The 13,779-nt window shown below is 35.9% G+C and overlaps 1 protein-coding gene across 8 annotated transcripts in view; it reads left to right on the forward strand.

Moving 5' to 3' along the window:
• LOC142345628 (phosphatidylinositol-binding clathrin assembly protein LAP-like) overlaps positions 1-13,779 on the forward strand; it is a 63,372-nt gene that overhangs the window by 24,567 nt on the left and 25,026 nt on the right. For 4 of the 8 annotated variants that reach the window (XM_075397777.1, XM_075397779.1, XM_075397780.1 and 1 more), the window contains 4 exons: positions 4,289-4,630; positions 5,136-5,399; positions 12,245-12,314; positions 12,563-12,781. In XM_075397777.1, the coding sequence (XP_075253892.1) occupies positions 4,289-4,630; positions 5,136-5,399; positions 12,245-12,314; positions 12,563-12,781 (895 nt within the window). The remainder of the gene's footprint in view (positions 1-4,288; positions 4,631-5,135; positions 5,400-12,244; positions 12,315-12,562; positions 12,782-13,779) is intronic. The other 4 variants (XM_075397778.1, XM_075397782.1, XM_075397783.1 and 1 more) reach the window with 4 other exon arrangements.

The raw sequence follows: 13,779 nt of genomic DNA on the forward strand, positions 1-13,779 counted from the left end.
AAACAGATTTCTTCAATTGTTTTTACTTTTTGTGTGCTTCTGCGCATGTAGGGTCATGAGTTTTGTGGAATGTCTGAGTTTAACACTATTGTAAAACTTTAAAAATGTTATTTGTCAGGTCATTAGTTAATTCAATTCTTTGGATTGTAATTCAGGACATGTGTGGAATGTCTTAGTTGAACATTATTGTAAAAAATTGAATGTTTTACTTGTCGGGTCATTAGTTAATTCAACTCTTTTGACTGTAATTCAGGACATGTCATGCTTCGTTTTTTTGTAAGATGTTTTTCCACCTTGTTCCATGACAGAGATTTTGAAACGGGATAAACAGGTGAAGCTCTTTGGGCATTAAGTTACAATAGAGGAGCTCAGCTGGCTTCTTAGGTGCTCAATGTGTTGAAACTCCTCTGGGGCTTAAATTCGAAGTGCAAAGTTAAGTTTCTGCTGTTTTTGAGCCCTGAATGAAGCAATTTCCTTGTTTTTGTCCGTTTTTAATTTTTTTTTGTAATTTGGTTATTTTAAGGGTCGGTCATATTTTATAAAGCTATTATGCTATGCGAAATGTCTTTTTATGCTTATGGTTTTGGTTTCTTTTTGTTGTATATTCCATCTTTATCACCAGCGTCAAAGCATTTTAGCTCATTTTTTTTAAAACAAATTTTGTCACTTCTAATTTGTTTTCAATTTAATGGGATATTTTTTTTGGGTCTTGAAAATGGTATAATGGATTGATTTTATTTACACAGAAATGATTTTGACAATCTGGATAACAGAATTAACTTTTTGAATGAAAGTTTCTAAGGTGACCTCGCTAACTTTTTCCGACTTATATCCGTATCAGTTTCTATCTGTTTTTTACGGCATCCAATTCTATTTCGCAGCTATTCCGGTGATCTGCAGACTATGTTTTTAGGAATTGGCAGCATTTCAGTTTAATTCCATCTCACTATTATGCAAATTTTTTTCGAAGTTTCTTGCGCCTCGGCTAAACTAATTAGAATGAAGCACTTTTTGAAAAAATATTGCGCCCTTTCTGTTGTAACTTTTGACAAAATGTTTTTCTCGTATTTTAACGAGGGGTGTAAAACGGATGAAAATTATCACTTTTATTCTCATTTTCATATTAGGACAATTTTTACGGACACTTGCATTCTTCATAGCGTCAGGCCACCTTTGAACTGCCCTCTGTTTTTATTTGGTTTTCGACTATTTTCCACAAACTATTGGTTGAAAAGTTTCGCCAAATGACTAGAAATAATGGCTTCGTCTAATCCAGCTTTCGCCTAATACCCCATGCCTTTTTTGGTTCATGCGCAGTGTTGACTTAATGCCCTTTTGACTTTGATGCGAAACCTTTTTTTTAACTCTGTCTCATTCGCGTTTGCGACTATTTCTTTGTGAAGCATTTTTTTGTGTTTAAGACTTTTTGCATCGTTGGATAGTTAATTGCTCACAACGAAATTTGTAGAATTGATATTAGTCCTTTTGTCTTTTTAATGCGTTTTTTTCCATTTGACCAATTTTCTGATCCTTTTAACTTTTGGTCCTCAAAAACGGAATTAAGTGGCTGAACAGCTGTCACAGAGCCTTAGACCCTACTAGTCTCTTAAGTATGCGATTCTCCAAATGTTTTGAGGAGACGATGCCATGGTGTGAAGGGCGGTTCTTAATCTAAGAGTTTGACCCCCGCATGGAACCCCCACTCAAACCCCCCCCCCACTCCAATCATCCCCCCCCCCCCCCGATGCTAGCTTCCGTGAGCCCCAGCTGGTTACTACCGAAGTAAACCTCTCGCCGGTCGTTTGATTGCACTTCGCCCGATTTCAATCAGTTATTCATTGCTCTCAAGTGAAGTTTGTAGAAATTATATTAGACCTGTTGGTCTTTTTTATGCGAATTTTCGCTTGACCGATTTTTCGTCTGACCCATTTGACTTTTCGTCCTTAAAAACGGGATAAAAAGGTAGCGCCCAGCGGGTATTAAGTTTCACTAGAGGCCTTTAACCGATTTTAGTATTCTTTAAGTGCTTAGTTAAATTTTTTTCAGCCATAGGTGTCAAGGAATCTCTTCAAGGGTTTGACTATAGGTTACTGCATAGTTTCTTTTGGTAATGGAATGTTTTTGCAAGATTTTAGCGTCCCGAATTTTTGCTTTTTTTTGACAAAAGTTACTTTTCATTTTTCTTAACATTTGTTGTCATTGTTCAGGTTTTTTCAACGTCAGGGGTCAGAAAACCTCCGTTTGGGTTTGATAATAAGTTACTGAAAATTTTTTATAGGCCATGGTTTAGTTTTCAACTTTTTAATATCACCAGCTAGCAATTTTTTAAAATAATTTTTTTGTCATTTTGTCATTTTTTAGGTTTCTCCAGCCATAAGAGCCATGGAACCTCCTCTAGGGTTTGATAGTAGATTACTGCGTAGTTGCTAGATGTAATGGAATGTTCCTTATTTTAACATCACAAATTTTAACAATTTTTTGACATTTTTTTCCTTTTTTTAACTTTGTCATTATTCAGATTTTTCAGCCTCAGGGATTATAAATCCTCCTTTACGGTTTGAAAACAAGTTTTTGGACATGATAAATAAGTATTGGCCATGGATTAGTTTTATTTTTGTAATAACAAATTTTAGCAATTTTTTAGGGTTTCTGCAGCCTCAAGAGCGAATTAACCTCCACTCGGGTTTGATAGTGAGTTACTGCATAGGTGCTAGATGTAATGGAATGTTTTTTAATACACGAATATAAGCAATTTTTTAAAAATTACCTGCAATTTTTTCAAGTTTTTTGAATGTTCCTGAATTTTGATTTTTTTCCAGCACGATGGGCCCAGGGACTTCCTCTAATGTTTGATAATAGGCTGCTGCATAATTTCTAGAGTTAATGGAATGGTTATCAATATTTTAATGACTCGAGTTTTAGCAACTTTTTGTTTTTTAAATGTAAATTTTCGAAGAATCATTAATGTTCCAAGTTTATGGATCTTTTTTGAGCCAGTGAAACTATGTAAGGCTTGAAATAGGGATACTGGGTGGTTTCGTGATAATTTAATGATTGTGAAGATATTAATATCACGAATTTTTGCAAGATTTTGTTAAAATTAAAAAATTAAATATTTTTGATTGATTTCGCTCGTTTCGATCATTAGTGGTCAACGAAACTTTAAGTCTTGCAGATGGGCTACATGGCATAACTCCAGAGACAAAAAATCGTTTTAAACTTTTTTTCCACTGGAAACTCTTTTTAAATTTTGAACTTCTAAGTTTTTTTATATGATTTATTTACTAACTCAAGGCTAGAAAATTAAAAGTTGCAGAGTCGAATCTCATCTTAAAATATATTCCTAGCGTGCTTTCTCTGTCTGTCGGTTGGGGTTTCTTTCCTACTCTTTCTTGTTCACATTTTATCTCTCACACTATCTCTCAACTCTTTTATTGATGCCGCACTTCAGCTGCTGTTACGCGGCGTGATGTCATCTATTTTCATCATTAACGCTGAATTAAAGTAGAAATGTTTTATCATAAATGACTTAGCCAGCACGTTTTGGGAAATCATTTTTAATTGCTCTCAAACGAAGTTTGTAGCAATTATATTAATCCTGTTGGTCTTTTTTTGTGTGATTTTTCACTTGACCGATTTTTCGTCTGACCCATTTGACTTTTTGTTCTCAGAAACGGGACCTCAGAAGAGGTAGCGCCCAGTGGGCATTAAGTTTTCTTAGAGCCTTTCAGCTCACTAGTCTCCAAGCATGCGATTCTTAGAAACTGTTTTGGATACTTATACTTATGGTGTGAAGGGCAGTTCTTAGAAATTAACTCTACCTCCGGCAAAAGTTGTGGCCATAAAATCACTGAAGCCACTGGTTGTTCCTTAGGTAGTATTTCGAAATACGTCTCCAGCATTGCGTTAAAATACAACAGTTAAAGTTTTTTTAAAAAAAAATTCTGAAAGCTTACGCAATTTCAATCGGAAAACGTCTGAATTTCATGTTTGGTTGCTTATAATGAGTTAATTATCGAAAACTCGTTGGCGTTTGATAATCAATATGCCCCCTCCATGGCTTTTCACTGTGCTAATATTACTATACTCATGTCTTGTTTGCATAGACGCATTAAAGTGTGAACCCTTTAATGGCGAGTACAAACTGACTTTGGAGGGGAAGATGAAAGATCCGAATAAATATGTTATCTTTCATTCGTCTGAAAAGATATTTTATGAAGAAATTAAAGTAAGACTAGATGTCTTAGCAATAAAGAATTTATCCCGCATTGTTCATTTCATGTTTCAGAAATTCAGCAGTCAAGTCAAGAGTTTCAACCCGTTCGCACCTGACGCAGCAGACTCCGTGCCAGCTAGCAATTCCTCGACCACCAACACAACTGCCCCCAGCAAACCTTCTGTCATGGACCCTTTCGACGATTTGCTCGGACTGTCAACAGATACGTCTACGACATCTGCGCCCGCAACCCAAACTAGCCCTTTTGGCAACCCACCGAATGCCGCGAGCTCGGACCCGTTTGGAGGGTCTTCGGTCCAACCAACATCGGCGAATACGTTTGACCCTTTTGCGGCTTTTAATGCGACTCCTCAACAGCAAAACGTACAAAACTCCAATCCATTCCTGCAATCTGTAAGTAATAACAATGCGGTCTAAATTGCTTTGAGAAATTGGAATTTGATGCGATCTGTTAATATCGATTTTACAAAAGAAATTTCTAAAGTTTGCCGTGTATAAGTGCGCGTTTTGCATGCGTGGTAACTGTTGCATGTTCTTGTAGATAATGATGTTGTGACTAATGTTCATAGTTTTTAAAAAGTTGGGGACAAATTCTTTTTTTGCTCTGAAACAAATTTTTGGCATTAATTTTGGTCCTATCGGTCTTTTTATGCTGTTTTTGCTCGATCGTTTTTCCGCCGGGCCAAATTCCGCCGGGACTGTTCATCCTCAGAAACGGGATGAACTCCTTGAAGTTTAAGCTGGCTACAACCAAGAAAATCAACCATGTGCCGGTTGTTTGCGAGCATTTCGAGCGCTTTTAGTGGGTTGTATTTTGTGTAAACCATTTTATGCTTCTCAACAAACTTCGCCCCAATGTAAATTAACTGAAGAGACTTCCACCATTTATTATCAACAGGGTGCTACAGCGACAGGTAGTAGTAACAGTAGTAGGGCTATGAATAACAGCAGTGCCTACTACCAATACCCTACTGCTCCGACTAACAAGAATAACACCAATTACAGTTACTCTTACCAATACAATTACAGTGGCAACAATGCCAACAATGTTCCTGTTCGATATCATGTCAATCACATTCCACAGCCTTCCAGTCCACTGAGGTCACTGACCGCTTCCGTAGCGCCACCTCAGAGCATAGGCATGCAGTTTAGATACTTGCCTGTGAGTTCAAGTGGAGTTTCTCCCAGTTGGTCCTAACACTTACTAATGAAATTTGTAAAAATGCTAACAGGGCTAAAGTAATAAAGCTGTTTTCATAACCCTCCGCATATATCTAATATTTTTCTGACACCTGCGAAGCGATATCAAGGCTACAATTGGTCATGTCCTGGTTTTTACGAATCTAAGATGGGTATTGGTTTTTGTATCGGTCTTTTGCAGTAGAAGCAAGGTTGTCCGTGACTTGAAATTGACTTTTTAACAAGGAGTTTTGTTATCAACCATTGGGCATTCAGATTTAGAATATATAGATTGTTTAATTGCTCTCAAACGAAGTTTGTAGCAATCATTTTTAATAGCCGCACAGCGATAGCTGGGGCTATTATTGGCCTCTCTTCGTTCTTTACAATTCAAAGAATTTGAATTGTATTGGGGCGCTGAAGATCTGTGCACACATTTTCATGATTTTCGAAGTCAAATTTGAGTAGTGATTTTGGTCACGCTGAAACAGGAAATGGAGCGAAAAAGCGAGTGGTTTTGCGGCGTGAAATTTTTTCGCTCTAATTTTAAAGTAGAGAGAAAACGGTGTTTGAGCAAAAATTCGCTTTCTCGCTAGTGCTTTTTTGTTCACATGCGACAATTTCAATTTGATTTTTACTGTTTTTTCGATTTTTTGGATCGAATTTTTTCTAAAATGTTTTCCCAATCCGTTCATAGTTCATACTATGCCTTGTTTTTTGTTTGAACCAAACTTCCATTTCTCGCTAGTGGTTTTTTGTTCACTTGCGACAATTTCACTTTGATTTTTACTGTTTTTTCGATTTTTTGGATCGAATTTTTTCTAAATGGTTTTCCCAATCCATTCATAGTTCATGTTGTGCCTAGTTTTATGTTTGAACCAAACTTCCATTTCTCGCTAGTGGTTTTTTGTTTACATGCCGCATTTTGACATCAATTTTGTTTTTTTTTTAAATTTTTTGGATCTGTTTTTTTTTAGAAATGGTTTTCCCAATTCACTCGTTGTCCGTTCTAGTTCTAGTTTTTTGTTTAGTCAATGAAAATTCTTTGAATTGTACGTCAGGACTTGTCCTGTTATGTTTTTTTTTATTTCGTCAAGATTTTTGTGCCGACCATATGACGTCACAGCGACTTTTTGTTCATTCGTTCATGCAATTTCAACTGAATTGTGTGCTTAACGTCATTTTTCACTCTTATTGGAGCTGTTTTTTTGTTCATTCGCGTGATTAAATTTTTGTTCATGCGTGACTTAACTCACTCTCAAAAATGACGTCCTCACTCTGAAATTGACTTTTATTTACTTTAATTCAAAGAGATAAGGTCAAGTGAGTGTGTGTAACTCTAATTGAAGGTTATTTAGGAGCAGCTGATAGAAGCAGCCTTAAATTATACATATTCGTAATCAAAATGTAACATCTCACCATTTAATGAAAAATTAATTTTTGTCTTTCTTTTACTATCTTTTGAGATTGCAGATCTACGAAGTTATTGCGGCTCTTTTCTGGCAATCTGTCAGGTATGTTTTCGCTTGACCAATTTTTCGTCTGACGCATCTGACTTTTCGTCCTCAAACTGTTTTGAAGTCCTCAAACAATTTCATGATTTGAAGGCCGCTTCTCAATTTTAAAAGTTTAAGCACCCCGCCCAACCCGCACCACTCCCCGTCCACCCTCCTCTCCATCTGGCGATTTGGACCCGATCTTGTCTAACCATCCGAAACCTACCCCCATCGCTTGATCCAGGCATCACTTGAACACCCTCATCGGAGTTCTACTTTTGCTGTATATGAGAATTTTAGGCATTAATTTAGCTTGCTCAGCCGCTGCTATAAAAGTTCAAGAATTTTTAATGTATTTTGGTCACAGAGACTAAATGTCAGCTTCGAAATGAAAGCAGCTTCTATAAAGAACAAATATAAAATACAAAATAATGTATTTCAAGTTCTAGATTAATCTTTTCGTTTTAGTAAATACCCATTGATAGAAAAATTGAAATATCAGAAAAATAGTTTTCGGTTGTTTTGTTCAAGAACCACTGCCAACACATTTGGAACAATTGTTGTCAACTTGGTTTAGACTTTGAGTTTTTATAGAGCAATTTTTAACGATAGTTAAAAATTTCCAGCGCGGATGCAAAAAGCGGTCGTATCGATAAGGATTCACATGACTGAATGTTGGAAAGAATTAGTTTTGGAAAACTGTCCATTTGCAAATGTTTTGTCTAAACTCTGCTTTAAATTCTTACTGGATCTCAAATTTCTTTCCGATTCTCAAAGTTGTGTATAGAGCTTTCATGAGCCTTTACTAGTCGCGGAGCGTCTGTTTCGTTATAAATACTGAGACTTATTTCATGGTCAAAAATTGCAATTTTAGTTTTGGACCCCCACATTTTTTTTCTCGTTTCACTACGAGGCTAGCATCACCAATGATATATATTCAACAAAGGCCAGCGCCAAAACAGCCGTGTGATTTTGACCCTCAGGTCAATAAGCAAAAGCATATTGGGCCACGCCGTCTAATGAAAATACGTGTAGTGGGGTTGAGCCTATCTGAAGAGTCGCTTTTGAAATAAAATTGGAATACTGTTGAAGCTTATCCGGGTATTTTGCTTATTAACGATTTTGGTTGAAGTTGGTTCTAGGGTGTTGCGCATACTTTCATTACTCACGCTTATCAAGATCGATGTTTTGGTAATCTGCTTCACTATTTAACGTGTCTGCTTCACTATTTATTTTATACTAATCCATGCATGTTCTCCCTCTTTCATAACATAATCGTATCCTAATTGAATTTGTTTTTCCTTACACGATACTCCTCAAACTTGAAGTGCATGACGATATCTCGATTGATCAGATATAATCAGTTTGTTCGACGGAATATGTAGGTAACATGATTTTTCAGGATGCACGTCGTCATCATTTATTAAAAACTTGAAATCTGTGAAAATAGAGAATGTACAAAAGTCCATATATCAATTATAAACTCTATAGGGTTTGTTCTATAGACTTCGATTGCCCAAGGACTTTACTGTTTTTCTATCTTGTTGTTAGTCTTTATGGCATGATAAACGTGTCAGAATTTTGAACCTATTTCAACAGTTCATTATTCAACAGACCGAGCTTGCTTCAAAATCCTTTCACGAACTTTCAATTAAATCAGTAATTTAAAGTATGCTCTGGTGCTTCTGTGACCATGCGGCAAAATAATATTGTAGTATTTCCATGCTCTAGTGAAATCAATTCCAAATTATTTTGGCTGTGTTCAGGTTTGCAATTGATATACGTTTAAAATTAAATGCGTTCTTGTCTGTCAATTAACACGTTCAGAACACAACTAACCTTTGAGGTCTTGCGCTTGAGAGCCTGATTTCCAAACATTGTCTTTGCATGACTTGCTTTATGTTAGACCACCTACTATTTACATGAGTTCTCAGTACTGCTGTATTTCAAGGCATGACTCTAATGGTAATCAAAAGAATTAGACATCGTTTGTGAAGAGTGCTAAAAAAAGACAAATTTCAGCATAAACTTTTTTGCTGCTTTTAGTTGAGGCTAAATTTTTATAGCTTGTTTGTATTTCCACTGTCTCGATTAACGTTATTGCAAGTTGTTTTGGTCTTTTCATGTGATATTTTTCGTCCGTTCGATTTCAACCAGAACGAATTGATTTTAATAGCCACCTAGTAGCCGCTCGCCTGTTTTACAATTCAAAGAATTTGAATTGTATTGGGGCCCTGTCTTTCTACGACTCGAAGAGGAGTATTGGAGAATTCCCTTTTACGACTGAAAGATTTTTTGATAAGTGAGAGAGCAACGAAACCGGAAGTTCAGTGAGTGAATAAATTTTGAAAAAGTTATTTCAATGATCAAATTCAAAGAGCGGAGAAAAGAAGGAGTGGTTATTTTCAAACCTTCTTTTGAAAGAGAGCAAGAAGTGTAGGCGTAAAAAATTTTTGCTAAGCGAGTGTTTTTTTGTTCACGTGCTTCTTTTTGAAGCTGTTTTTCGAGGTTTTTATGTTGTCTTACAGGTTATTGGTGACAAAATAAATCATATTCAGCCTGTTTTTATATCTTTTTTGTGTAGATAACATGAATTTAACGCTAGTTTGAAGGTTTTTCAACTATTTTGCTGATTTGTAGTTCATTTTTTTTGCCATTTTTGGCGTATTCTATCATTTAAGTGAATTTATTGGTAAATTAATTAATGCTTCTTGTCTGTAGGCTCTGTTTTCTACAAAAGATGCGAGTTTCTTTTGCTACAAAGTTGTTTCTTCCTATGAAATTTTCCTAAAAATTTCAGAAATTTTACGCAGTGTCTTTTTTCCTTTTCGTCGAAAATAGGGCTTGGCTGATATTTTTTCTTTAGATCATTGGCCTCCATCACAAAAACAACGTTCTATGTGCTCTATGTGACCTTATGCTATATGAAAAATAGATTGAGTTCTCCTAAATTTTCATGTTAACTTATTTAGGTGAAGTTTTCTTTGTTGTTTGACGTAAGATTGTTTTCGTCGCATTGATGCGTTCTGCAAGGAGATATTAGCTATTTGAACAGCTAGTTTTTCGGGAATAAGACTGTGAGTAGTTTCTGGAATTCTTTCGGTCATGTTTTTAAGAGCTTATTTTAGCAATTTTTTGCTATCGTTTTGTTTTCCTTTTTAAATGGGATTCGTTGTATAAAACATTGTTTTGTTGAGAAACATAGAGAAAATAGAGAAAACATCTTAGTCTTTAGAAGTTTTTTGTTTAGTTTTGCAATCATAGACAAGTTTTTCAGCCTATTACAGCCTGCCAATTGATAAGCGAGTTTTTCCATAGTTATTTGTTTGAAGGAAGATATCCTGGACTTTGTGTGCCCTTGTAATTTTGTAAAACTTATTTTGTTAATTTTTAATGGATTTTTAATTTAAGTTCTTGTTAATAGTGCTTTTATCTTGAGTTGACTTCAAGGGAATTCTTGCGGCTATTATTCTAAGATCTGTTCAAACATTTTCATGATTTTTTTGTTAACTTGAAGTGATGATTTTGGTCACGCCGAAACAGGAAGTGGAGCGAAAAAGCGAGGTTTTGCGGCGACCATTTTTTTGCTCTAACTTAAAAGTGGAGTGAAAAACAGGTGTTTGAACAAAAATTCGTTTCCCCGCTGATGGTTTTCGTTCACATGCGTCATTTTCACGTTGGTTTTTTTTTGCTTTCTTAAAAAAAATTTTTCGATCTGATTATTTTCTAAATGGTTTTCCGAATCCATTCATAGTGCATTATGGGTCAGTTTTTTCGTTTAGTCAATGAAAAGGTTTGAATTGTGTCAGGATTTGTCCTGATGTGTTTTTTAATTCGCTTTACCTTTTGATCACGTTTTTCGTTTTACTTGAGGCACGATTTTCACTTACCTCACTAACTGTTTCAACTGAGTGGATTTCAAATTCTTTCATGAAGAGAAAACTCAAAAGAAACCGGTCATTAAGTCAGGTGCATTAGGTTATCATAGTCCCTTAGAGCGATTGCTAGCTTACATTAGTTTTAAGTTTGAGTTATTCAGTTTAGAAGCTGATTTAAGTATAGTTTTAGAATATTACTGAAACTGCACACCAAATTCGAGCTCTTTTTGAAAGTTAGGAAATAATTCTGTCAATTTCTCTCCTTTTTTTCTGTTTCAATCCCGATGTGTTTCATGTTTTCGACTCCTGTGACACCTAAATTGCCTTGAACTTGAGACTTTTACGCCTCTGAACTCGATAGGCAGCAGCTTAACGCTTAAAGTCACTTGAAAATGGTAAGGAAATGGTCACATTTTTCGCTTTAAGTTTATTAATTGCTCTCGAACAAAATTGAACGCAGTTGCTGGAGCTGTTTTCAGTACTTGAGCTGCTGGAGCTGTTTTTTTAGTACTTTGAATTGCGCGTTTTGAGAAATTAAATCTTTTGCTAACCTAAAACCGATTATGAGCAAAGACTGCATGGCCCATGTAGCGTAGTTGCTAATGCAACGCAAGCTAAACAGTGTTCACGGGTTCGAAACCCTCCCTAGTCAGTTTTAGCTCAACCCCCCCCCCCCTCTTGTTTATTCAGAACAGTTCCTATAGTGTTCGCCAATTACCCATCTGTTTCGAAAAAGCAGATCTGTTGAATAGTCTTATCGGCTAGTCAAACGGTATAATTGGGCTGTCAACTTTCTTAAGAGTTGATGAGAATTTATTCAAGAATTTAACGCAATTTAGTGAATTTCGTTCAGGTCAGAAGAGCAAAATCCAAAGAAATAGCATAAACAGCTAGATACCGGTCATTCAACTTACATTAGGGTATCGGAGTTGAATAGAGAATTTTAATTGGTTTTAGCGCTAAGCTTATTAACTTCGTCCCAGTTATCTTTAAAAAGAAGACGGAGCATATACGACTCGGCCACGTTTGTTCTATTTGGATCCCAAACGAACTCTAGGGGATCACGGCTATTTTTCGGGAATCTGTCGGCTAGGTTTTCCGTTTTTTGTTATCTTTGGATTGTAAACAAATATGTGCTTTTGCACAAGTCATCACTTGCAATCTAAAAAAATGGTGGCAGCTGTCATATTTTTTTTTCAAACGAATCTACAAAATTCAATTTTGTGGGGTTATAATATGACTGTGGGATTATTATGTATCAAGTCAGTGGTGTTACAGATTGCCGATTTCTCTATTTTTCTTCCAGGGCGACAACGAATTAAGTGCCTTTTAAATTTGATCGGTAATCGTTTACGAAGCCCAATTTGTATGTTCAAAAAGCAATGAACGCACGGATGCATTGCTTTTAAAATTGGAATCAGCAGATTTTTTTGATAGTGTTTGTTTCATTTCAGGGCGCTACTCCCTCGATGAATCCTCATAGTATGTTCGGAGGAACAGTCAGTGGAAATATGTGGGCTAATGGTTAGTCAACCTGGAATTAGTTATCGTTTTTCTTAAAAACAACAATGTTTTTTTTACCGAAAAAGTTTATTGGTGACTTGAAAAGATGTTTATACAAGCAAACAATGTAATGCTTTATAAATTTCAAAAGCGACTCAAACAAAAATATTGAGTTAGGCAAATGAAAAATAGATCGGATTCATTAGCGTATAAGTATCTGATACAAGTTGCATTGTTTGATATAAAAGTGAACATTTGCGCGGCATTAGACGACGGAGGATCGAATCCGGCTGGGGCCAAAAACGCACAAGCGTCTTCCAATAACGCATTCGCGCCCAATTACTCGATAGATTTGGAGACTGAGTTGTCTTCGCTAGATATGACTGCAGGCTCTGCTGTTGGGATTTCGCCCCAGCCCGCTAGTTCGCCTTTTGCGGATATTGGGAAACAGGATAACGTGTCTAAAGATGAAAACGGTAAAGATAAAGGTCTGGAATTGTTTCCCTAACGCTCCCCACTCCCTCGATTATGTAGAATGATCATGTGCGTAGTTGAAAAGCTCACAACGATATGGGAATTTTTTTGCTTTAAGCGTATAAAGTCAAATTTTGTACCGATAGGTACAATGAACGTAAAGAATTCCGGGACGAGAATCTCACAAAACATCGCATATTATAATTAATCTCCACTCCGATAGTATTGTAGTGAGAAAAAACTGATTGTAAAGAGCACGCATGTACTTGAAAGTTGTAGTTGAAATTGCACGGTTTCAATGTTGAAGTGGTGATGAAGTTTTTAGGTGATATGACATGGGTGAAATGGATATTTTGGGTGAAACGGTCATAAGACAGAATTAAAGACAGAACAAATGTGTAAATGGACAGTACGGAATTTTGATGTCGTATGATAATTCAGTAGAATGTAATGTGGTATTAATCATGGGAGTTAAAATGCAGTGAATAATTTTTAGTGATTTTAGCACGTTCGAAATTTTTAGCACGTCCGAAAACTTTTTACGGCTCGAAATAGAATTGGATTTCAGCCTATTTTCTAGTTGGCATATTTTTAGTGGAAAAATTAATTCACTTCAAATGTATTCTAAAAATCATACGAATAATTGGAATCACTGTTTGATGAACTTGAAAGTGAATATTGTGTACAAACAATTTTTCTTGAAACGATGTAAAGATCTTGCATTCATTGGCTTTTCCCTACGAATGAGTAGGGTCAAGAAGTAACGTTTTTGAGCTTTGGAGGTATTAATAACCACAAAGCGATAGATGGGGCCATTATTGGCCTTCTCTTGGTTTTTTATTTTGTCGCCAAAATTTTTGTTACAACCATATGACGTCACAATCACTTCAAATTTGTTTTCCATTAATTCGTTAAAGCTGTTTCTAATGAATTGCATGCGTCACGTCATTTTTTACTCTTATTGGAGGGAATTTTTTAGTTCTTTCGCGTGATTAATTTTTTGGTCACCTGT

This window comes from Convolutriloba macropyga, chromosome 9 (assembly GCF_964194025.1).
Source record: "Convolutriloba macropyga chromosome 9, txConMacr16.3, whole genome shotgun sequence".
NCBI lineage: Eukaryota > Metazoa > Xenacoelomorpha > Acoela > Convolutidae > Convolutriloba > Convolutriloba macropyga.